Here is a 27015-nt window from a genome sequence, read left to right as displayed (position 1 = left end):
CCTTAGCTTACTCTTGTGCCGTAAGCTAGCTACCTAATTATCCATAATTATTTACATTTAGACAACGTACCCGTTGACCATAATACCTCAACAAATCTTTGAAGAAGGCATATCATCTTCAATATGCCATCCGGAACAGCTCCTCCAGCTGCGGGTGCGCAAGCCCAGGAAGGGGGTATGAGTGTAAGTCCCTCCTAGAGCTGTCTGATAAAATTTACTGATAATGTCATGAACAGCCTATGATCAAATCCGCCGTCCAAGGCATCGCCATTTTCGTTGGCATGCAGTTCCTGATGAAGCAAATAACTGGGAATAAAGGGCCTGCGACTACTACTTCAACTGATGCCTCTGGATTAGTTATGAATGTTCCAGCAAACAATGGTGAAATCCCTCCATATCATGCGCGACCAGACAAATTAGATGAAGGAGCAGTATGGAGTCCCATTCCTCAGAGAATTGCACCGATGTGGCCTACGGACAGTCCTCTCGATATCACTATTGTTGTATCCCCCACTTTTGTAGCGGAACCTATTGCCAAAGTACCAAAGGAGAGAATCGTACTGGATGAGACTGGATTCGCATTAGGAGATTACAACCAACAACGATCTATTGATGCGAGCTTTGATGTTCCAGCCGAGGTGCAGAATAATGGTACACTTTGGGGTCACTTCTATATTGGAATTTCTGGAAGTAAATTGGATCCTGCTACCCCCGGCTATGATCCTACAAGGTCATTTCACTTTGTGCATCCTCTCACCCAATACATTGCGCAAAAGAAAATAAGAAAGACCAAAAATCTTTTGGCAGCAGCTGAAGAGACGGACGAGGTGAGTTTATTAAATATTCAGTTTTATGATATTGCACTAACAGTTGATTAGCCTGAAGAGGAAATCCCTACTGGACCTGTAATCAAATCTCACTATCATCCTAACTTTACAATGTCCTTTATTCCAGATTCTGGCGTCATGAACTTTCCATCTTTACATCCTGCTGTTCGTCAATATGTTCATTTGGAGGCAAGTGGAGCTAGAGATGGTACCGGACTTAATGGATGGTACTATCCACTACTCTTCGTCAACACTTTCTGGCAATTGAAGACTCACATGACAGTACTCAATTCAACAGTTACCAGACTTCCCATTCATATTGACCTCCAGAACTTTGCCAATTGGAAATTCACCTTGATGGCAAGTATGGACGAAGGTGCGAAACAGACCGCCAGAAATGCTGCTCAAGGACAAGCACCACCCGGTGGCGGAGATGGTAGTGAGTTTGAAATGATCAAGGAAGTTTTGTTAGATACCAATATCTATCTTTTGGCTACCACGGTCATTGTAAGTATTTTCCATATGATCTTCGAGATGATGGCCTTCAAATCCGATATCAGCCATTACCGAAACAAGAAGAACAATGTTGGAATATCAGTTCGTTCGATCCTCGGAAACGTCTTCATGCAAGGTGTCATTTTCTTATACTTGATGGACAATAATGAGAATACTAGTAAGTTCATATCTGAGCCCATGTTCATAAATGTAAGTACTCACAGTTATTTAGGTTGGATGATTTTGTTCACTCAGGGAATGGGGATTGTACTCGAGTTCTGGAAGATCACCACGGTGGTCAATGTTCGCATTCGCGATGCACCGAATTCGATTATACCTTACCGCATCGCTTTTGAGGATAAACATGTTCTCTCCGAGACAGAAGAGAAGACCAAGGAGTATGATGCAGTTGCTTTCAATTATATGTACATGATTGCTGTTCCACTTCTTGTCGCCTATGGAGCATACTCCTTAAAATACGAAAGTCACAAATCTTGGTACTCTTTCGTTATCGCAACTCTTGTCGGATCCGTCTACGCATACGGTTTCTTGATGATGGTCCCTTCATTGTACATTAACTACCGACTCAAGAGTGTTGCACATATGCCAGGTAGAGCTATGATGTACAAGTTCTTGAATACATTTATCGACGATCTTTTTGCATTCACTATTAAGATGCCAACACTCCATCGTTTGGCAACACTCAGAGATGATGTTATCTTTTTCGTTTACCTCTATCAAAGCTGGAAGTATAAGGTTGACTACACCAGAGTCAACGAGTTTGGCCAAGGAGGCGACGATGAAGAGGTTGAGGAGAAGATTGCCAATCAACCTTTGAAGAGTATCCCAGGCGCTGATGCGAGTGTCAAGAAGGGGCTTGAAGGTGCCAAGATCGCCGAAGATAAGGCAAATGCAGTTATTGGCAAAACTACAGGAAGTTCTAAGAAAGGCGGAGCAACGAAAAGAAAGTGATAATGTAGTAAAAAGGGTCGGTTTATATGCATTATGAATATATAGGATATTATTAGTTACTTCGAACATACCAGGACAAAACATTGGCGGCAAGAACAATTCAGAAGTATACTCTTCCCATCTGGGAAATATCAATTTCAGTCTCATGAACATGAACATGACCCGCCGTAGAGCCATCTATATTCTGTGAACAGCTTGAGCACCACAGATTTACATTGCCAGCCCTAATTTTCCCAGCACAAGGGATATATGGGTAAATGCCGTACGAGTAGTTCTCGCCAAGTAAAGCACACACGGTGTTGGAATGCTTGGAATGCAATCTATTGCTTCGGGGAAGTTAGTTCGGCATCCGCTGGGAATTGCAGTTACTCGAAATCTGCGGCTGGTGCCTGGTACGCCATGCTTCTGGTGTGGTCTAATTCGTGTTGGTGTATTGAATTTCCGCGGGAGATGTTCATTTGTATCCCGACGGAGGTTCGTCGAATGTTATGGCAAGCGCCTGATATTTATACATGATCAGCTCCTACTCGAAGAGGGTTTTCGAGATTTTTCTTCCTTGAGTAGCGGGCGTTTTTCTAGGGATCCGAAATGTTTTACTGGAAGATTTATAACAAGTGGATCAATAACTCTATCGAAATCTACTGGGGTTGGTATTGAAATGCTCCTTTTTTGGTGAGAGCTCGAGGTGATTTAGTCTATTTTCTTTTGGGCCTTTTCCGTCTTCTGCGTAGTTGTCTTAGACATCTTTCAAAACCACTAAGCGAGTGCGAGTGCTGGTGACTGCGGGGTGGCCTTGTATAAGTAAGGGATGAAGTCGTTGTCTTGTGGCATGAGGGAAGTTCCGAGGCGGCGGTAGCGGTGCAGGGTTCCCCGCTTGTGGTTTCTCTCTTGATGTTTGTAGGTATCACCTCGGTGGTGATTATGACGTCTCCAAAAGATGTCAAATGCATTGATTTATATTGTGTGTATTTAATTCTAGGTGTAGAGCTACGAGAGCTATATGCAATACGTTTGAGCACTAGTGCACTCACGTGTGCAAAATTACTCGTACCAATACAATATTATCAACCTTCGAGTTATAGCTCCGATACTTTGCATAGAGAATTCTTGGTACCACTGGATTTTGAGATTGCTGGACTGGGATTCATGCTTTCGGTGAAAGAGTTCAGCTGGATAAAACTACTAAGCTGTAATCAATTCACTAGATGATAGATTTTGTACGCCTATTTTCAGGTGGCTCATCTACTAAAGCATGAATTAAAACATTTAGGAGCGGTGAAGTCGTGACGGTAGTCATGAATAGAAACAGTCAGTCTATATAAACCACTTGACTTTGGATATATAGTAAACATCAATTTTGACATTGATGTCAATAGGCATTTTTATCATCTCTTTCAAATACCCAATCCTTCTGCAAATCACTTGAACAAAATGCATTTTCGCTTATATACTACTGTCCTCGCGGTGCTCTTGCGCATTACCCTCTGTGATACCGTCTACTACGAGAGTATTAGTAGTGTGGTAACCTCTACTTCCACCCCCATCACCTACTACTCTCCAACAACCTTAGTCTCTACTGCCTATCCAACTAGCGCCGAGATAACAGACACTGGTTACTCCACAACTCCTACTTATTCCACATATCCCACTTATACACTACCCACTAGTCATACATACCCCACAACTACCACCTCTTCATCATCAAGCACCTGCGTATCTCCAACTTTCACCTGGACTGAACCAACTACCGTTCCTACAGATATACCAAGCTATGGAAACTACCGCATGGGGAAACGTGCTGATCCTCCTAAGCTTACACCAGACGAGAGTGAGTTTAGCGTATAGCTTTCTTCTCCCTTCAAGTTTGGTGGATAAAGTTAATCAGTCTTGAATATAATAGTCGAGAGTCTAAGAAAACTCATCCGCATATATGATGCGATCGAAAAGGCAAAGATAGTAATAGATAAAGCGATTGAAGATGGTCTTACTGAATGTCAGGATTTCAAGAATTTGGTTGCGATTGTGAGTTCGTCTGTTCTCGGGGAGTAATGAGATATGGTACTAATGGGTTTACTTTGTTACAGCTCAAAGTTTTCGCGCCTATTTTTGATGGACTTCAAGAGTGGCTCGACGAACGACATTTGTGATTCGATAAAGCATGGGGAAGGGAAAGTTTGGATTTTAAGATTTCTTTTGGAAGAGGAATCATGGGATGGTGATTTTGGATGTAGTCAAAGAGGGGGTTGGAAGAGGAGGACTGCTTATCTTTGGTACACTTGACATTCGTTTGGTTTCTCGAGATACATCTATCTTTTCCTATTTTACAAAATTCAATCATTCACGAATTATGATACCTTGCTTTTATTCTCGATTCATGAACGATCTACATTTCTAAATTGTGCTCGCAGCGTTTAATTCAATTGGCTTTGGTCAAGGTACACTGTGATTCTTAAAGATTGAGACGTCTCCAAGGGATGAACTCATTCTACAGCTCAATCGTGGATAACGAATTGGAAGTCTTTGCTACACTTTACATCTTCAGGACGATCGGATCGAATCTTTGAAGGTGTGTGGTATCAATAGAAAGGCTTGACTGCTCAAAGTTCTAAAATATTTAAAACTCTGAAATACGATTCAATGATAAACATTATCAAGTCCCTATATTAATAAGAATATTCAAATTATTTGAAATACTGGAGTTAATCAAAACATTGAATGATTTGTCAATTTCTACATGTTTTTAGATATTTAAACCCTCAGATTGTTGGACTGCAGTCCGGACTATTGGATACCTTGGTTGATTTAACATATGCCTACGGTGAGAGGAATTTTGACCTTTCTTTAGTGAATCAAAGTGCTAGATGACAATGTGGATTTTTGAGGAGTAGGAAGTGATATATTACAAGTTGTGTTCTTTTAAAGTTGATCGTAAGGTGAAGTTAGATGAATTCCTGTTGAAGTCAAACAGCATGAATTTGAGGATGTTGGTGTTTCTTGTGTAAATTCCTCAACTCGAGTCGTATCTACGATGTTTGTTACTTTATAGAGCTTATTACCATCGGGGAGTATACTTTGCGGCCTCTTTCTCGAACCCAGACCTTGGAGATTATGAAGGTATCTTCAGACGTGGCTTGAGTAAGATCGTTTGGCAGGAGTTAGATTCCTTTCAGATATGGAGGCTGTCGATAAAATATAAGTCAACTACCCCACTTTCCGACCACCCCCTGTTTCCGACCACCTAAAAAATTCATATTATCTACACTTAAAACTTTAATAACTCAATAACTATTGAACTTCAATGAAATCGCCTGTAGAATCACTTTCTATAGCACTAGAGCTATCATCTACCTCATCTTCACGATCTCCAGCTTCAATTTGTGTACGCCTTATAGCTCTAATCCCTGCGAACTTCGAATTTGGAGATACCACAACCTTTCGCCTTTTTCTAGGTAATGCTTCATCTAATTGATATTCTAGCTTTCTAATCTTATTCTCTGCCTCTAAGAGTTCATAATCCTTAGCATCGAATCCTTTTATAATCTTGCGAAATAGTAATCTTCGTGTTGGCAAATCGATCTCCTTCTCTTGAATCATTATATCTCTATATTTTCTGATATCGGCTCCTTTTTGAGGGGTTTTCCATTGAATAAACGATGAATATATATTCCATTGAAGAATAGGATCATCATCAGATTCAGGATTAAGTGATAAAACCTCTCTATTGCTATTTTCAAGCAAAAGTCGACTCATAAGAGGTTTAGCCATATTTTTGGGCCAAAGACCACTAGCTTGCCACCCAGACTTGATATTTTGAATAGTTAAACCTTCTATTCTAGCCTTCTGATAGCAAGAAAGGAAATTGCGCTTTCCAATTGGTGAGGAATCGGATAATAGACTTAATTTATTAAGTTCGATTCGATATGCACTTTTTAGGGGTGAGAACACAGATAAATCGAGTGGTTGTAGTACGTGTGACGTATGTGGTGGGAGAAGTAAGAGATATACGTTGTTATTAAAGCATTCTAACATAAATGCTGTAGTTTCATGGCTTCCGTGTCCGTCCAAAATGAGGAGTCTTGAATTTTCCGGCTGAATAGGGGTAGTTTGAGGGATATAGATCTTTTTCAGCCATTCTAAAGCTGTAGCATCTGTAGTCCATCCATTTTCTGTAGCGGTAAAGTTCCAACCCTTGAATAGAGTCAAATCTGTTGGAAACCATTGTTGTTGAACTGATTTTCCCTTATATATTACAAGGGGAGTAATGCTTTTTCCATTGGCTGAAATGCATTCTATAAAAGAGGTCCAAATTCGAGATCCAGGTTGCTTTTTTTGAATAAATCTTCGATCAGTGCTTCCTACTACTAGTCCATTAAGACCCTGACCCTCCATTATACCTGCTTCATCCATATTCCATCTGTTGGCTGGCTTAATAGCCTTGATTTCAGGGATTGCGAGGTTCCGGAACCACTTCTTAATAATATCAGATGTAGCACCTGAAACTCGTGCAGAATCGATTTGATGTTGCTTCTTAGTTCCAATATTAGGATGCCTTCGAAAAAAGCTATGTATCCATTTCTTTCCAAGTGAGGGATCCTCCCCTCGTACAATAAGGTGCTCTGCCATCTCTCTGATTTGACGATGTGTAGGGCTAGTACCAAGAGCTTCCTGTACTAATATCCATTCTGCTAGTCGATTCTCCTGAATTGGAGATAACTTTTGAAGTATTTGGGCGCCTTTTTGATGCGAAACTCCACCATATATTCGATCGTGAAGTGTGGTACGTGGAACACCATAATCCAAGCTAGCTCTTCGTATGCTTGCTCCATTTGTAATCGCTCTAAGAGCCTCTGCGATATCTTCTTCGGTATATCTATTCTTCATATCACAATTATAATAATATTAAAATTTCAAATTAATTGATTAAAGCATTGTTGAGTTATTCAAAGTATAAATTTTATAATTACTCAAAGCGGTGTGGTTTTTGAGGTGGTCGAAAAGAGGGGGTGGTCGGAAAGTGGGGTAGTTGACTTACTCTACATTCTTGACACCAACACCATCACGACACCTTTTGATATTAAAAGGTATGGAACTTTGTTGAATAGTAGCAACTTCACCAGGCATTTATACTTCTTCTCTCAACTCAATCAATTCTACCGCAAGCCAACAACGTGATTTAAGATTCAATATACTTTTGAGCACGATCCTTGTAGGAGTTCTCCCACTCGTACACTGTCTTGGGTCCTCTGCCGGACTTACATCCCCGGTTACAACTCCCATTTATTTGACCATCTCTTCCCAAACTCAGAGTGGTTCTATTATTGTCTCATCCACGACCAGCAAATCAGCTCACAGCTCATCTTCAGTTGATTCTCGGGGTTGAGCTCGCTTTCCAGTTTATCAAATGATCTGGCAGCTACTTCCACAACTCCACTGATAGAAACCACTACCATTACTTTATCAACTACATTCACTACTTCAAGAGTAGCGACAAGTGTTGACAATTCCTCAGTTAGCTCTTTAAGTGTGTGTCCAACTATTGTAGCAAGAAATGATGAAGATGAAGATGACGATGCTGCTCTTCTAGCTGCTAGTGGGTTCCATGAACTCTCTTTTTTCCCCCGATTCTATGTAGAAAAGCTAACGCCGGCTATGCAAAGTGGCCTACTGGGAATCTGTATTCAATAATACAAACTACCTCTCACTTGATGACACAATCAGTCAAGTATTACAGTTAGCCAATAGTACAGACAGTTACGATTCAGATGTGCCTACTACCGATCCCCTCCAACTGAACCGAATTCTCCCATCATTCCCGATTCTTGTCCACCCACTTCACTTGAGAAAAAACACAGAAATGCAGCTGAGAATTTCGTAAGTTTGACCAGTTAATGATACCAAATGATATGGAGAAAAAACTGATACGAGTGCGTACAGCTGGAGCGGCTTAAGAAGCACGTCGGGATAGAAATTGGGCTTCATCGCGAATGGGGATTTGGAGACCGGAAGTGATTTGCGGGTTTGCTGTTTTACAAGATATATTGATTGAAGAGAGGCGAAGTAAGGGGAAGTGTGGGTGCTTGGCATTACTTACGGATCGTTGAAAGTGGATAGTATAATAATAAGGCACACTGCCGTGTCTCCTCGTGTCGTATAGACTTTAAGGTCATATATACTCATAAAATTGTTTGAAATGCATTCTTCCGTACCAAATACTCCCTCTAGAGCCGCGGCTTCACAGTCCGAGCTTTGTTAGCGAGACAGCTATCTGGTTTTGATGTGCCATATATAAGACGACACTTTCCCCACTAAGTACATCGATAACTCTTTCCCTATGACTTGCATACCAGGTAAAGGAAGAAAGAACCAAGAATCATCATTTCATCACGTGATGTGGCTTAACCTTAACCAACAGTGCCCAAGTCAACGTTGCATTCCAACCTCCATCAAAACAAGGCGGGCGAAGAAAACTGACGACACATCCCACAGCCATCCTCACAAACTATCCTCATCCGTCGAAACATCCTCCTCCTCCCCCAAATCACAATCCTTCATCGGGGTATCCACTTTGAGGATCCCCTCCCCATCCACACTAGTCCCCTGACCCTTCTCCACAATTTCCCAAAACAACCCCGGTTTCGTTTCGAGCACCCCCACCACCCAACACGCCTTACAAAACTCCACTCGATAATCCTTCCACTCGATCGTTCTCTTGCTCTCATCCCATCCCCGTTTCTCCACAACCTCCATCGGCATACTTTCTAATCGACTCCACAACACCACCGTCTCATCTTCTACACTCCGCGCATCTAGTACCGCGAATGTGTTGCGGCTGAAATGGTACCCGTCGGTTTGCGGGGCCGAAGTCACGAATTCGGAGAGCGTGGAGAGAGAGGCGTCTAGGAAACCGGTGCGGAATGGAGAGATGGTGGTGCGGGTGCGTTTGCCCAGGGGATGGGAAGTGGGTGTGCGGACGATAGACCAGATTTTGGAACTTTCTTGTGTGCGTTGGGAGAGTTTAATGAAGCGGGAGATTAGCTAGGAAAATGTAAGTAGGCATGTAATGAATGAGATAAATTGAAAGAAGAGAAGAAATCATACTTCGGGTGGGATTTCAGCAGTGCAGAAGGTGAGTATGTTTTCAGCCATCTTGATGTGGTTTCGTGAGGTTATTCTTGAGATTTGGGAAAGCAGTGTCAAATCTTAATCTGTTTTGATACTGAAAAGTTAAGTGCTGAGCTTTGTGTATTTATTGCTTTGATAGATTAGGATGGCTGATGCCATGGAGTGTATCGCCTAATTTTGTCACGTCACCTTACATAATCATAAGATCGTTGGTAGGGTAGATAGGGAAGAGAGTTGTATGAAACGAACAAGGTACCCCAAATTCTTTTCAGAGCTCACAGTACCAATAGTATCTTCCAGAATAAGAAGTGATCGCGTCTTTTTTTTTTTGGATTTCGTTAACCTGCTAATCAATAAAGGCATTAGATTTTCGCTTGAGTCTAGGAGGATAAGGTCCGGTGTGAGATGGTTTAATGTCAAGCATCATTAGCATCGACAGTTGCAGAATTTTAGGTACCTTTGTAGTTCCTTCTAAATATTGAGCGAATGAGTGAAGAGTACTTGACAGAATAATCACCTGACAAACTAAAAGTGAAAGAGAAAAGGTGCTCCGAACACAATTTAGTCTCACGCCATGCACATTCTCTACATGCCTCCAGTTGATTTGTATAACCCATTCTATCACACTTACTTAATGTTTGACTGGAAGAACGTGATAGGAAATCTTATTACTTCCCATCATCTAAGATCCGCATTTCGTATCATCCTTAGTGGGATTACAGCGAATATTTTTATTAGCCAATAAAATCCGTGATTCTCATCAATAATCTTTGCACATACTGAAATTGGAAGCCGCAATATTGCATCCACATCTTCATCATGGACCTCGACCACGAAGCATGCTAACCCGGCCCTCTTCTTGTGATAGGAGTCTGGGAAGGTCACACATTCGATATAGCTTGGTGTCCAATTCTTGAGTGTAACACATGCCCAAGGTCGATATCAGCCTCGGCCGCTTTCGTAGGCCTGGTTTAGTAAGATGCCTTTCCCAGAGTCGATGGTGAATAGATCGCTGCCTTGATTGACGCAGGATGAGAAGCAGAGTCCGTATGTTGCGGTTCTGTAACCAATGTCGATGGTTAGTTCAGATGTATCAGAAGAATCAAATTTAACGACCTCCGGGACTTCAGACCCGGTGGCTCTGGTTGTATGTAAGTTGAGTGATTGACAATTGAGAATCGGGTACAGGCAGCCATGGAATAGAAGAACTCGTGGTGATAGTACCCAGAGTTTCAAGATATCCAAGGTATTATCGACCAATGCTGAGTCTGTATACGCGGCGCATTGCAATTATTCGTCATGGAAAGCCTCAGCCAGTTCGTGTCATTCCCACAATAGAAAAGAAAAAGCGGCATTGATATCTATTCTAGGCAACGAAATACAGAAAAGAGAACTGCTCGTTACACTCATAACCAGGCGGACATACCTTTCCCTTATCGAAATGATCCGAAAATGATGCAAAAGCGAAGTGTAAGCACCCCTACTCTACTACCGAGGCCGATTTGATCGATATAGTCAAAACCCTAAAAATAGATTGCTATCTGATGAAAAAGTGTATTTAGTATTCAGAAATGTAGGAATAAGAATTAATATTATTTATCACTCTTTCTTCTTTTTAAACTTTATAAATACTAATATATTATTTCTTTTTAAATATTCAACTTTCTTTAATTTTTTCTTATTCATTTTATATAATTTCATTTATATAATTATAATAATTTAATCTAAAATTTTATTAACTTAATATAAAGAATCAATTTATAAATAATATAATAATAAATATAATATTTATAATATAAAAATAATTTTTTTTTAAATCCATTATTGAAATTACAATTAGAATTATTATTAAATACTTTGATATTTAAAGATTTAATTAAAAGTTTAAAATTAACTATAATAATCTCATATTTAAAAACAAAATTATAATATATTTTATTTTATTATATAATAATTAAAGAAAAGCTTTTAAAATTGTCGGAACGTATGATCACATGCTTAAGCGAATCACATGATTCTTCCCACTATATATATATTGGGAAGAATCATACCTTATTCTAAATAATCTCAATTTATATTATTCATTTTATATAGGTTATACAGTACTGTATATGGTGATTTGAGTTGACGATTCCCCCCCCCCCTCAAGTGATCTCAATACTAATTAGTTGTTACGAGAGCTGCTTCTAGGGTTATATAAAAGTGTCTAGAGTTCTCTCAAAATGGTTTAGATTAAACTTTAAATAGGAATTCAATAAGATTATAATTAATTACAATTCTTATAACGTAACGTATGGGGAACTCGGACATATGGGGAACTCGGACACTTTTTCAATTATTCTACACGCGATCTTGTTCTACAAGCCACACAATCCTCCAATTCCAATTCCGAATCACTTGAACTATTCTCTAGCTCTTCTTCTTCAATCTCTTCTTCTGATTCTTCAATTGGGCGTTTGCATGGCCGTCCTCGTGGCTTTTTCTCCTTCGGTTTTTCCTCCGCCTCACGTACCATTTTCAATACTTCCTTAGTACTAAAGACAAATTGACCTTGTAATTTGACTCTTTTGCCTTTAGTTCTTTTCTTTCGAGTCTCAATTACCTCCTGAGCATCAGAGAGCTGTTTCCGAAGTAGGGCTATCTCAGCATTTTGAGATTCTACAAGCCTAGTCATTCTCTTGGCATATCGACGAGTTGGCGATGCAGGAGAACCACTGCTTGCTAGAGCTGTATTAAAGATCTGATTTGCTTGCCTTAGTTCTGTTCCATCTGGAGGAGAACTCCTGAGTATAGACAAGTCTAGGTCTTGATTGGGGGTTCTCATTTGTGGAGTAGAAGGTTGCTGGGAGGAGTTAAATGGTAATGAATCGAGTACTTTTCGTGGGGCAAAAGGTACTAAACCAGCTCCTCTCCAGCCAGCTTTAATATTAGAAGAATTCAATGCTTTTTTTCTAATATTTTGAAAGAGTTCTACCCATTCAGCTCTTTGGATTCGCTTTACACCAGCTCGAGAATATTGATCGACCTCTAAAGCATGATATCGTTTCATTGGCCCATACACCGCAATATCAAGTGGCTGAAGCAAGTGAGAGCAATGAGGAGGTAATATAAGTAAATCAATATCATTATCTATACAGAAAGCAATAAAGCTACCTGTAATATGGCTTGAATGGCCATCCATGATCAAAAGTCGAGGTCGGTCACCTGACACTTTCTTGGATTCTGGTTCGAAAACCCTTTTTAACCATTCTAATCCATGGCTATTTGAGGTCCATCCATTTGTACTAGTAGAGAACTGCCAGCTTTGAGGTGTGTCCTTTGGAATCCATGCAGAATTCGTATTCTGAGCCTTGAAAATGACCATAGGTGATAGAGCATTTCCAGCTGCATTGACACATTCAAATGCAGTTATCCATTCTTGCTTGCCAGCTGTAACTTTCCAATTCGATTTCTGAGTAGAATCGACTATAATGCGCGTACTTTGAGTACTTCCAACTCCAAATCCGGTTTCATCCATATTATACATATCATCTAATTCATACTTTCGCTCAATGAGACGCGTGCGAAACGCGTCAAACCAAGCCTGAATATTCTCCGGAGTTGCTTCTTTAGCCCGATTAGACTCTAATTGACGTGAATAGCATGTTTTAAGTTCTGGATGTCGTTTTTTGGAATCTATAGATCCATTCGTGGCCTATAGGTGGAATTTCTGTCGAGGTAGGATTTCGAGATGACGCGACCCGAACGCGTCGAAGACGAATTTCGTCGGCCATTTCCTTCACCAACATAGGTGTAGCAGGGAATCCAGTGATGGTAAGTCGTGAAATCCATCGTACAAGAGTATTTTCTTCTGCGTTTGAAAGAATTTGAGCCATTTCGTGGGTTTGGGAACGTGTTTTCTTCCCAGCCAGCCTATCAGCTAGGGTAGACTTAGGGACTTCAAAATGCTCTGCAGCCTTTCTAATTGATTTAAATTCTTTCAATTGAAGTGAAATTATAGCCTTTTGAAGCTTCTCTTCAATTTGAGCAGATGTAGAAGGTGATTGGGTATGCATAATAAAAGTTATTGCGGTTTCAAGTTGGTGATGGGCTAAAAGTGTCCGAGTTCCCCATATGTCCGAGTTCCCCATACGTTACGTTAACTATAATAATAAAATTAATAATTATTCTTGAACACAAAGCTCTATATTGTAATAAAACTTATTCTCTATATAGACCTTTGTACTGAAGTCGATCGGCAAGTCGATCGACAAGTCGATTGATAAGTCGATCGGCTTTTAATCATATGACACTTGTCTCATAATTCCTATTGTCCTAGCTTATCCTTTTGTCCTGGGGTTTAATCCTCTAGAACATTATTAATCCTAGTGAAGCCTTCTTGTTTATTGTGTTTTGTCTTTCCTAGGACCTATTGTCCTAGGAATTATGTTCTAGGTTTCTAAGGTATCCTATAACTAATACTATATATGCCTGAGGTGTCTCTTGAGTGTCTAATGTTCTTCAGTATATTACAGTTGAATTACTGAGGCCTATAATATTATTATAGCTTATAAGTCAGTAATTCTACAGCCTGTTACTAATCCGTTGTAACATTAGTGTTTACCTTCTTATTAAAGGTATTTACAAATTAGATTACTTTCTAAGGTTTTATATAAAAGTATTTATATGAAAATAAAGAGGGTAGTTTAGACTATTTAATAAGATATTCTTTAAAAAAATGAACAAGATTGTATTAGATTATATTTACATATAATCTATATTAAAGATTAGAATATTATATTCTTTATATTGTTTTCTTTAATTAATATGCTAAAAAGGGATTTCTGACTACAATTGATTTCTTTAAAATTGAACAAATTAATTAATTTATAAACTAGACTATTATATTTATAGAATTCAATAAATCAACAGTTCAATTTGTATTTACTATGTTCTGCTCAAAGCTTAGTATATTTTTCGAATTCGAAATCTTCTCTTCTTTTGTATAAAAAGAACCGCTTTCTTACCCCTCTCCCTGTTACGATGGTCTGCCACAATAGACGTCACGTGACCCCGACGCTTAGGTAACCGGATCAGAGGGATCATTAGTGATCCAGTTGATCGGATCAGAGGGATCATTTGTGATCCGACTGAGCACAGAGAACGAAGGTCTATATAAAGGAATGGGTTTCATTACAGTGTAGAGCTTCGTGCTCAAGAACAATCATTAGTTTCATTACTATAGTTACGAGAATTGCAACCAGTTACAACCTTATTGAATTCCTACTTGAAGTCTAGTCTAAACCACCTCGAGAGATCTCTAGACACTTCCACGTGACCCTAGAGGCAGCTCCCGTAACACTCCCATTAGAAACCTTTTATTAGGTCTTTTTTCTTTATCTTATAGTATAAAACACTCTCCTTTGTGCAATTATTAAGTTAGAGAAAAAGATCTGCCTATTATCTTTAGTAGATTTAATCTATTTGAATTAAAAGGGTAAAGAAAAAAGATTATAAAATTGAAAAGTTTATTATAATATGAATAGTTATTTAATAAAACAGCTTTAAGAAATTCTATATAAATTCAATCTTTATTTATATTTTTGGGAGATATACTAAATTAAAGTCTTGTAAGTTTCAAGTCGCTATTTCCTTATTAAAAAGATTCAATCTCCTATATTTCAAGTTTTATAAAGGAGTAGAAGAATAACTTATTTCTATTTATCCTTATGTAATAATTAAATTCCTCTTTACTCTTGATTCTTTTAAATTCAATTGAATATGAATATCCTACTTAATCGAATTGATTTAATATCCCCTCCTTCGATTGTTTCATTCTAGTAAATAAAGCTTTTCTCTATTTATATGTAATTTTCAATTTGATTTATTCTTTTCTTATCTTTTTAAACTTGATTATAGAATAAAGGAGATAAGAAGGAGGAATGGTTTTTAATTAGATTGATTTTAGGTTTTAAGGGATTTAGTTAGTACAATTCGCTTTTTTGTTACGGGAGCTGCCTCTAGGGTCATGTGGAAGTGTCTAGAGATCTCTCGAGGTGGTTTAGACTAGATTTCAAGTAGGAATTCAATAAGGTTATAACTGTTGCAATTCTTATAACTATAGTAATGAAACTAATAATTGTTCTTGAGCACGAAGCTCTATATTATAATGAAATCCCATTCCTTATATAGATCTTTGTTCTCTAATATTGATTTGGAGTTTCTTGGAGTCCTGGCTCCTGAGAACTCCACCATGTGACACTGGTCACATGGCATTCTGTTACCCATCGTAACATTTTTATATTATACATTTCAGATTTTCATTATAAATGGAAATTCTGCCTATATCGAAATGTATGATTATATACTTAAGTGAATCACATAATTCTTTTTATTATATATATATTGGGAAGAATCATACCTTATTCTAGATAATCTCAATTTATATTATTCATTTTATATAGGCTATATAGTGCTGTATATGGTGATTTGAGTTGACGACTCCCCCCCCAAGTGATCTCAACAAATCTATACATACTAGCTAATCTATAATTACTATTCGCTCTTATTAATTTAAAAAATACGAAAGACGTAGTACTTACGATATTTATAGGTTCTAAGTATTTAATTATATTCTATCTAAAGAACTAATTATATATAGAAAGATATAGGTCTTATATAGATTTTATGAAAAGAGCTAATCTCTTTTACTTTCGCTTAGGGTTTGTAATATAATAGCTAATGAATTAACGCTATTTACTAGATTCTAATAATTATTATTTATATATTAAAACTTTTTTTTAAATTTTAATTTATTTATTTATTAATATAATAATCAAGCCTTGAACCTTAATAGTTATTTATAATTATTCTTATTTAACAAGAAAGATTCTTTCTTTTTTTTTTCTTTCTATTTTCTTTCAACTCACTTTATCGATTTGATATCGATTTTATTTATATTAATAAAATCAATTAACATTTAATAAGACATTTCTTTAATTATTATTGTTACGATTACATACTAGAGGATATCGATAGAGGTTAAACAACTAGAATAAGAAAGCTAAACAAAGAAGAGATTTCTAAGAATTCTCTATATCTCTTTTATAGTAACGATCGCTTAGTTTAAGCTAGTCTTAAACTAAGATATGCGTAATAAGTAATTATAATGTCATGTGTTATTCGTCACATATACCTTAGAAAGTCTATTCAACAAAAACCAAAAGTAAATATATAATTAGATTTTAGAAATCTTAACAATTTGATTAGTCAATTCGATCCCTATTAAGCGACGGCGCCGCTAGTTAATAGTCTAGGGGATATAAATAATATTAAATGTATACGATTTACTTGAAAAGATATTGAGTTATACGATAATATTTGATTGATTAATAGATGACCGAATACTTTGAAATAAGTTATATGACACTTTGTTATAGAAGAATTGTAAGAACAGGGTACAATTTATCCTTAGAATCTATAACTATAGAATCAAAAGTAAAGTACTCATAGAGTGTACCTATATATTAGCTATATATACATAATTGTATATATATATAGTAGTAATAGTAAATTCATAATCGATTCGATCTATATAGCTATGCTAAGACTATGTAATACATCTGTATCTATATCTAATTGAATGAAGTAGATAGGAAAAAGATATAAAAACCTATTCCTTTTTAGTGTTCTATTGAGTCGCTTATATTGTATACCTGTCCTGTCCAATAGTTATAGCCCGTGATACCTGTACTTTCGAAGACGATGTCGTTGCGGTTGCTTCGTTTCCATTCTGTATATATACATATATACATAAGCAATTATAATTGTAATTAAAACCGATTCATAACACTATCTCTTTCTTCTAAAAAAGCTTACTCTTAAACTTTACAATTGTTTATTTAATTTACATATCAATAATTACAATAAAATATTATTGTTTATATAATCAAATAATATAGTAAATCAATTTGAACACAAACTTTACTTTTTCATAATAAAAAAGTATATAAAAAGTGAAATATGTTATTCTGTAATTTTAACAACAACTCGAATTTTCAAAGTATATAAACCTTTTCAATCTTCTTATCTTTTTTCGATTTTCTTTTAATTATTCCATTTCTTCTTATTCTTTATTATTAGTATACCTTCAACATTATTAAAAACCTATAGTGATAAGAGTAAACTATTATTAGTATAGTTGAAGTAATAGGAAGTAGTATATATGATGGTAAGTTGTTTATCTTGTTTTTTATATTTTCAATATTGATATATTCTATTAATAATTTGTAATGAAATAAAGGGTTATATTTTCTGTTTTGTAGAGTAAATATTTTATTATAAAGGGATTGAATAATAATAAAGATATTCTAGAATTTAAGTTAAGGGATTATAATAATAATGAATTTGATTATAAAGATATGAGTAAGTAAACTTTTCTTTTTGTTTCTTTTCGATATATAATTGACTTACTTAATAAATGTAATTACAAATATTAAGAATAATATATTTGAAAATGTAGTTGATTATTGATATATTTATTAAATATATTTATATTATTATCTTTCAAGGTAGAATTCAAAGAAGAAATATAATCTTTTTTTTAATTATATTAATAATTATAAAAAGAAGTTTATTAATAAGTTAATTATAGCGGTATATTATTTTCGAGATCTTAAAAAGAATGAAATTACAGGGGAGAAGATTATAAAGACTTTATACTGAAATCAACCTAATTATAATTTTGATATAATTTGTTATTGAAATATCAGCTTTGTTAATATTGACAAGTTGGAATCTTTAAGTAAAAGGTTATTAAAGAAGACAATGTTATTATAGGAATAATGTGTTTAAAAGAATAATTAGGTTTATACTAATTGTATTTATAGTTATATCTTTAGAAAAGATAATGATATTTGTTATTATATTCCTAATTAAACTTTTAATCAAACTTGTTATTTATTTTGTTTAAATATAAAGTATAAGTATAAATGTTTATTTAAAAGATATATTTATATTCTATTTTTTTAATATTAATTAATTATTATTAAATATAATAATGTAGTAAAGGTAAGTTATAACTTTGCTATATTTTAATAAAATTAATTTTATTAATATAGCTTGATTTATAAAAGGATTTAAAAAATTGTATTTCAAAAGAAATACTTTCAATTACCTTTGTTTAAAAGGATATAGATTGTTGAGTGGATAAAGTAGTAGAATAGGGAGATAAATTAGAGTAATAGTATTAGTTAGTTTTAATTCAAATAGAAATCAATCTTTTAATAGTTTAAGTATAATTAAAAAAGACTGAATATAAGCTTAGCTTTATTACTACTTAGGTTATAATTAGCTATTATTTTATTTTTCGATTTGTAATTACCTTTTCCTTTCTTATCGTTATTTTTAATTAGGAATTTGATTAATATTTTGGTTTAAATTATTTAGTTTTTATTATCATATTTTATTCAATTATAATCGTTTTTGCTTATAAAGAATATCTTTTTAATCTTCTTTAGATCTATTTATTTGTTTGTAGCTTAATAATATAATTTTATTTAATTACTTTTAATCATTTATAAAATTATGATTTCTTTTATTAATTTGATAAATAAAAGAAATTCTTTTAATCTTTTTCATTTATATATTGATTATTATTTATAAAATCGTAATTATTCTTTTCATTTTTGTAAAAGCAAATTCATTTAAGTAAATATACAAAGGGTTTCAATAGAGAAGGATTTTATAGATAGAAATTATAAAGAAAATGTAGGGTCGTTTTGAGATTCAAAACAAGATATTAAATAAAGTTATTATCTATATTTAATTATGATACTCTATATTTAAGCTATCGATATACTTTCTTAATAGCGAGAATTTATTCTATTTCTCATTTAATATCGCTAATAATATTAATTAGAAATAGTAATTTGAGGATTTATTTAGGAGGTGAATTATCTATTGCTTTATAAAGTTTATTAGGCGGAAACACAGAGTAGACTTTTATAATTAATAATAAATTTAATCTAAAAGAATCTTCGATATAGTTAATAGTTGTTACGATGGGTAACAGAATGCCATGTGACAAGTGTCACGTGGTGGAGTCCCCAGGAGCCAGGGCTCCAAGGAGGTCCTTGGGAGCCAGGACTCCAAGAAACTCCAACCAACATCAGAGTACGAAGATCTATATAAGGGAATGGGATTTCATTACAATGTAGAGCTTCGTGCTCAAGAACAATCATTAGTTTCATTACTATAGTTACGAGAATTGCAACCAGTTACCAACCTTATTGAATTCCTACTTGAAGTTTAGTCTAAACCACCTCGAGAGAACTCTAGACACTTCCACGTGACCCTAGAGGCAGCTCCCGTAACACTTTGAGCACCATTTCTGCTTCAAGTACCAATTCAATACCAACCGACGATATGACACCCACCAGTGCATCCGCGAGCAGTCAGGCACAAGCACCCGACACCGACGATGTCGAGATGACCGACGCTCCCAAGGAAATTACCATCAACGAAACACTCAAGATTGCCTTACCAGACAAATACCAAGGTAGTCGACAGGAACTCAACACCTTCCTCTTACAACTTGAAATCTACTTCAGATTCAACGAAGACAAGTTCACCGAAAAGGAATCCAAGAGTGTATGGGCTGTATCATATCTCAGAGGAGAAGCAAGCAAGTGGATTCAACCATATTTACGAGACTATTTCGAGCATGACGACCAGGATCGCATGCAACCCACTCGAACAATCTTCAACAGTTTTGAAGGATTTAAGACAGAGATTCGTAGAATCTTCGGGAACTCCAATGAGCTAGAGGTAGCGGAAGATAAGATCTTCAACCTCAAGCAGACAGGATCAGCATTGAAGTATGCTACGGAATTTCGAAGATATGCTGGAACAACCAAGTGGGACGAAACCGCCATTATGAGTCACTATCGTAAAGGACTCAAACCAGAAGTCAGACTGGAGTTAGAAAGATCTGCCGAGAGTGTAGACTTGAGCGACCTAATCCAGGACTCCATCGAATCAGATGATCGTCTTTACCGATATCGACAAAGTCAAAGATCATACAAACCCCAGGGAAATCAAAAGCAAGAGCGTTACCGCAAGAATGAGGGAAGACCACGTTACAATCCACAGAGATATGGAGACCCTATGGAACTCGACGCTACGCACCACAAAGGTGGGAATGATGATCCGGAAAAGAAACGAAGACGAGAAAATAACTTATGCTTTGAATGTGGGAAAGCAGGGCATCGGGCAGCAGAATGTCGAAGCAAGAGAACAGGGGGCAAGAAGGGCAACTTTAAGAATAAGTTCGGCAAGGGCCAACTTAATGCCACCTTCACGCCACAATTGTGTGCTGTTAGCATGACAGGGCTAGCCACGCCACCACCAGCTTACGAAGAAGAAGAAGAGGTCGAAGGCCTCTCATGGGTAAACAAAGACCCGCAGTTAGGAGAATCATGGTCTATTCGGGAAATTGACCAATGGAACCGTCGTATCTGGAAATTTGGAGATACAGACGAAGGAACTATGAACGAGGACCTCAGCGTAACAGACGCTGAAGAGGGCGAATCGTATGAGGTTCGGTACGTCGATCAGCATCGAATTCTATGGTTTGGAATCACTACGAACACATCATTCATAGAAAGGATCAGTACCGATCACCTCCAGTGGCCAGACAGAGGAGAGCTATGGGAAGTGTTTTATCACCACACATCTGAAAGAAATGAGAATCAGGTTCTATTTTTATGCAGAAGAGTAGGAAAAGAACACCGGGTCCAGGCTCAAGCCATATTACCACCACCAGTTGTGGGTACGATAATGAAAGTCACTCAAGGGAACTACCGGTACACCCTATGGAGGGATTTACTTGATGACAGAGCTAGATCAGGGACAAGCGCTGCCTATCTAGAAGAGGAAGAACCTCGACGTGTAACATTTGCCGATGAGATCATCCAGAATAGCGAGAATAAGCAAATTACACCACAGCTGAATGCTACAGGACAAGCAGGACAAATATACTGCAGAGTCAAGATAAACGGACAAATACAACAAGCCATGATAGATTCAGGGGCTACAGGAAATTTTATTGCACCAGAGGCTGCAAAGTACTTGGGAGTCCCACTCCAGAAGAAACAAAACCCCTACCAATTGCAGTTAGTTGACGGACAGCTAGCAGGATCTGATGGGAACGTTTCACAGGAGACACGACCAGTACGAATGAATATGACCCAACATTCGGAGGTTATACAGCTTGACGTTGTGCCATTGGGCCAACAACAGATCATCTTAGGAATGCCATGGTTGAAGGCACATAATCCCAGAATAGATTGGTCACAAGGAACAGTGACATTTGATCAGTGCAAGAACGGTCACGACGACACGTTCAAGGCGTCCGCGAGACGTAACACGCGCCAAGGAGAGTTGAACGCGAACAACACCGGCGACGTAGGACACCCAGTCCAGAGTCCTCCATTAAGAGCGAAGGCCAGTACACCTCCTCTACAAATGCAGAAGCCAACGACACGGCAGGAAATCGCAATCAAGGCAAAGGAGCCTATGATACCAGAACAGTACAAGAAATACGAACATGTTTTCAAAGAACCAGGGATCCATGAGGCTTTACCAGAACACAAGCCATGGGATCATGAAATAATATTGGAGGAAGGCAAGATGCCTGTGCACACCCCAATTTATTCAATGTCGGCCGATGAGCTAAAGACGCTCAGGGAATATATCAATGACAATTTGGCCAAGGGATGGATCAGGGAATCCACGTCCCAAGTGGCAAGTCCAACTATGTGGGTACCCAAGAAAGATGGTACTAAGAGACTAGTTGTGGACTACAGAAAGCTCAACACGCTTACCAAGAAGGATCGATATCCACTTCCATTAGCTACGGAATTAAGAGATCGATTAGGCGGAGCTACAATATTTACCAAGATGGACCTACGAAACGGGTACCACTTGATTAGAATGAAGAAAGGCGAGGAATGGAAAACCGCTTTTAAGACAAGATACGGGCTATACGAATATCAAGTTATGCCCTTCGGGCTAACTAATGCACCAGCTACTTTCATGAGACTTATGAACAATGTGTTGTTACAGTACTTGGACACTTGTTGTATATGCTACTTGGACGATATCCTAGTATATTCAAACAACGAGGTCCAACACATCAAAGATGTCAGCAACATTCTTGAAAGTTTAACCAAAGCCGATTTGCTATGTAAACCAAGCAAATGTGAATTCCATGTTACGGAAACAGAGTTCCTAGGATTCACCGTGTCAAGCCAAGGGCTCAAGATGAGCAAAGACAAGGTTAAGGCAGTGCTCGAATGGAAGCAGCCGACCACAATCAAGGAAGTACAATCCTTTCTAGGATTCGTCAACTTCTATAGAAGATTCATCAAGGGTTATTCAGGGATTACTACACCCTTGACCACGTTAACCATAAAAGATCAAGGAAGCTTTGAATGGACCGCCAAGGCGCAGGAGTCCTTCGAAACGCTCAAACAGGCAGTGGCCGAGGAGCCAATACTGTTGACATTCGACCCTGATAAGCAAATCATAGTGGAGACGGACTCCTCAGATTTCGCTATAGGGGCAGTTCTGAGCCAACCAGGTCAAAATGAGAAATAGCAACCAATCGCATTCTACTCTCGAAAACTATCACCAGCCGAATTGAACTACGAAATATATGACAAAGAATTACTGGCGATAGTCGACGCATTTAGAGAATGGCGAGTATATTTGGAAGGATCAAAATACACAGTACAGGTGTATACGGATCATAAGAACTTGGTTTACTTCACCACAACGAAGCAGTTAAACAGACGACAGGTCAGATGGTCGGAGACCATGGCCAATTACAATTTCAAGATTTCATATGTTAAAGGATCAGAAAACGCTAGAGCCGACGCTCTTAGCCGAAAACCAGAATACCAAGAAAATAAGTCGTACGAATCATACGCAATATTCAAGAAAGAAGGCGAATCACTGGTTTACAATGCACCACAGCTCGCAGCTACGCATATATTGGAAGACAACCATCTCAGGGTCAAAATCCAATCACATTACGACAAGGATGCTACGGCTATACGCATACACAAGACAATAGAACTAGGGTTCACGATAGAAAACGAAACTATATACTTTCATGGAAAAGTATACATTCCGAGTCAAATGACCAAGGAATTCGTGACGGAACAACATGGGTTGCCGGCACACGGACACCAAGGAATTGCAAGAACATTTGCAAGAATACGGGAAATCAGTTACTTCCCACGAATGAGAACGATAGTTGAAGAAGTTGTTGGAAATTGTGACACCTGCATACGAAACAAGTCATCACGACACGCTCCGTATGGCCAGCTCCAGACCCCAGACATGCCTTCTCAGCCATGGAAGTCCATTACATGGGACTTTGTGGTTAAACTACCACTCTCAAAAGATCCTACTACAGGCATTGAGTACGACGCGATACTCAATATAGTAGACAGGCTAACGAAATTTGCATATATGATACCATTCAAGGAAACATGGGATGCTGAGCAGCTAGCATATGTGTTCCTTAGGATCATAGTAAGCATACACGGAGTACCAGATGAGATAATCTCGGACAGAGACAAGCTCTTTACCTCGAAATTCTGGACTACCTTATTAGCACTCATGGGTATTAAGAGAAAGCTATCAACAGCCTTCCACCCACAGACAGATGGTCAAACAGAAAGGACCAATCAGACAATGGAAGCATATCTTAGATGCTATATAAATTATCGACAGGACAATTGGGTAGAGCTATTACCTATGGCACAATTCGCATATAACACATCGGAAACGGAAACCACAAAGATTACACCAGCACGCGCGAACTTTGGGTTTAATCCTAAAGCATACCAAACACCGATACTACAGGAAGTTAATGCCGAATCAGCAATAATACAAGTCGAACAATTAAAGGATTTACAAGAGCAGCTTGCTCTTGATCTAAGATTCATATCATCCAGAACAGCAGCGTACTACAATACGAAACGTAGTATGGAACCTACGCTTAAAGAGGGGGATAAAGTTTATTTGCTACGACGAAACATCGAAACCAAGAGACCAAGCAATAAACTCGACCACAGGAAACTAGGACCATTCAAGATTGATAAGGTAATAGGAACGGTTAATTATCGATTGAAATTACCAGACACAATGAATATCCACCCAGTATTCCACATATCCTTGCTTGAACCAGCACCACCAGGAGCGCCAAATGCGCCATTTACAGAAATTGAACCAGTCAACCCAAACGCCATATACGATGTCGAAACAATACTAGACTGCAAATACGTCAGAAACAAGGTCAAGTATTTGATCAAATGGTTAGACTACCCACACTCAGAAAACACATGGGAATTCAAGGAAGATCTCAGCTGCCCTGAAAAGCTACGGGCATTCCACCTGAAGTACCCACACCTGCCAATAAAGCCTCAAAATCCGCTTCGGACAACTCAGGCAAAGAAGAATCGAAAGCAAAGGAGTCGTCGATAGGACCAGCAACAGAGGCAGACGCCATTTCTTTTTCTCTCTCAACACGCTCTTTCTCTAGCCTTTCCTTTTCTTCCAGAGCATCAAGCTCATCCAAATATTTAAGGCCACGGTCGGCCATGCGCTGACGCCGCTCGCGCAACAACTTTTGTTGTTTCCTAAGGCGAAGGATCTTCGCCATAGCCTCTTCTTCCTCCGAACGAAGGCGTTCCTCTTGACGATCCAAGGCGCGCCAATCGCCTTCCCGAGGAACTTCTCGATCCCAATCCTCGGCCAAAGGAAACTCAGCATCACAAGAAGAACGTGCACGCACGCATTCAGAACAACGAGAGCGATCGGAACGAGACAAATCCTTAACACATCGATAACCATCCAAACGACAACGCGAACACGGAATCATTTCGACACCACTAGATTCAATAGCCTGAGCAAGAAGGATTTGTTCCTTACGTTTTCGAACAGTTAGGTGATTAGGGGAAATAGTGGTGATAGGCATAATGAAAGAGCCCAAGACCATTTGATTCACCGGCCGGGTGGGGAAATGGAGCATTATAAGACGCTTGGGACAAGCGCTAGTCTAGGAAGGGGATAGTGTTACGATGGGTAACAGAATGCCATGTGACAAGTGTCACGTGGTGGAGTCCCCAGGAGCCAGGGCTCCAAGGAGGTCCTTGGGAGCCAGGACTCCAAGAAACTCCAACCAACATCAGAGTACGAAGATCTATATAAGGGAATGGGATTTCATTACAATGTAGAGCTTCGTGCTCAAGAACAATCATTAGTTTCATTACTATAGTTACGAGAATTGCAACCAGTTACCAACCTTATTGAATTCCTACTTGAAGTTTAGTCTAAACCACCTCGAGAGAACTCTAGACACTTCCACGTGACCCTAGAGGCAGCTCCCGTAACAATAGTATTGAATTAGATTTTCAATTCTAAGAATTATAAAATAAATAATTATATAAAGTTTCATATAGAAACTAATTGCCTAAAGATTTATATGAAAATATAAGCTGAATATAGTTTATTATTAATAAGAATTCAGATTAATTATCTTAATAATAGCTTATAAAGAATTATAAATATTATTGAAGATATTAATTGTAAATCTCAATCTAATCATTAATTTACAAATGATAAGTAATTAAGTACTTAACTTATGTTCTCAAAATGTTGTTGAATTCTTTCTAAAAGGTTAATATAAATTGAAAACGATAATTAGAGATTATAAATTCTAAAGGTTTATAATACTTATAAACATGATACAAGTACAGGCAAACTTGGTCTCTTGAATTGATCGACTTGTAGCAAGGTATGGAAATTGTTTGTTTGGTCGATATAAAGTATTCGAGAGCTTTATGATTAGTGTAGACTTTGATCTGGTATAAGGATCCAACAAGTTTGGCTTTTTAATAGCTTAGGGATTTGATAATTATAAGCATTTCTTTATTATAAATTTTATAATTCAATTCAACAATAATTATTGTTTTCGAAAAGTAGATAATTAATAATAATTTATTATCATACTTTTAGAAAAGTATATTAACAATTACACCATTAAATATATTAGTTTTTAGTATATACAATAATATATAATTGTAATACTATAGGAAAAAGATAGAGATAAGTTTATCTTTAAGTATAACAAATGTATTCTAATAGATTTTATTGAAATAGAATTTAATATTCGCTTTTATGAATTTATAAAGAGATTTTATTATTATATTATAGTCTTTAATAGATTGATGGTAAAAGTTATAAAACCTTAAAAATAATTAAACATTCTTTATCATAATAAGGTAAGTTTAAATATTAATCACTTTAATCTTTTTTAAATCGATCTATACTTTCTTAATAAAAATAATAAAACCTAAATACTTGGTATATTTAATATTGAATTGATATTTTTTAAAACCTATTTATAAATCAACAAATTTAAACTATTTAAAAACATATCTAATATATTCTTTATATTTATCTTCATTTTAAAAATAGATTAATATATTATTAAAATAGATAGTATAAAAGTTATCTAAATAATTAAATAGAATATTATTTATATATT

General features: G+C 37.0%; 4 protein-coding genes across 4 annotated transcripts; 2 read left to right on the top strand and 2 right to left on the bottom strand.

The window, feature by feature from the left end:
• The first annotated feature begins 65 nt into the window (after window positions 1-65).
• EAF01_008706 (uncharacterized protein) lies at window positions 66-2440 on the top strand. The gene is made up of 4 exons (XM_038916962.1): window positions 66-183; window positions 237-827; window positions 879-1500; window positions 1555-2440. The coding sequence occupies exons 1-4, from the start codon at window positions 124-126 to the stop codon at window positions 2292-2294; spliced, it is 2013 nt and encodes a 670-aa protein (XP_038767356.1). The 5' UTR covers window positions 66-123; the 3' UTR covers window positions 2295-2440.
• Window positions 2441-3725: 1285 nt separating this feature from the next.
• EAF01_008705 (uncharacterized protein) lies at window positions 3726-4441 on the top strand (the record flags this gene model as incomplete). The annotated part of the gene is made up of 3 exons (XM_038916961.1): window positions 3726-4122; window positions 4195-4316; window positions 4379-4441. The coding sequence occupies 3 exons, from the start codon at window positions 3726-3728 to the stop codon at window positions 4439-4441; spliced, it is 582 nt and encodes a 193-aa protein (XP_038767355.1).
• Window positions 4442-5579: 1138 nt separating this feature from the next.
• On the bottom strand, window positions 5580-7175 carry EAF01_008704 (uncharacterized protein; the record flags this gene model as incomplete). Its single annotated transcript, XM_038916960.1, has 1 exon — window positions 5580-7175. One exon carries the CDS (start codon window positions 7173-7175, stop codon window positions 5580-5582), a length of 1596 nt encoding a protein of 531 aa, XP_038767354.1.
• Window positions 7176-8786: 1611 nt separating this feature from the next.
• EAF01_008703 (uncharacterized protein) lies at window positions 8787-9440 on the bottom strand (the record flags this gene model as incomplete). Its single annotated transcript, XM_038916959.1, has 2 exons — window positions 8787-9329; window positions 9393-9440. 2 exons carry the CDS (start codon window positions 9438-9440, stop codon window positions 8787-8789), a joined length of 591 nt encoding a protein of 196 aa, XP_038767353.1.
• Window positions 9441-27015: the final 17575 nt, after the last annotated feature.

Source organism: Botrytis porri (assembly GCF_014898465.1).
Source record: "Botrytis porri strain MUCL 3234 chromosome Unknown BPOR_012, whole genome shotgun sequence".
In the NCBI taxonomy this organism is placed as follows: domain Eukaryota; kingdom Fungi; phylum Ascomycota; class Leotiomycetes; order Helotiales; family Sclerotiniaceae; genus Botrytis; species Botrytis porri.
This window is presented reverse-complemented; position numbering and strand designations above follow the sequence as displayed.

What these genes read in the sequence shown, in the direction of transcription:
- EAF01_008706 (XM_038916962.1), top strand. Translation starts at nt 124, where the DNA reads ATGCCATCCGGAACAGCTCCTCCAGCTGCGGGTGCGCAAGCCCAGGAA. An exon ending in CCCAGGAAGGGGGTATGAGT is followed by an intron (nt 184 to 236) that starts GTAAGTCCCTCC and finishes TGTCATGAACAG; the next exon opens with CCTATGATCAAATCCGCCGT. An exon ending in CAGCTGAAGAGACGGACGAG is followed by an intron (nt 828 to 878) that starts GTGAGTTTATTA and finishes ACAGTTGATTAG; the next exon opens with CCTGAAGAGGAAATCCCTAC.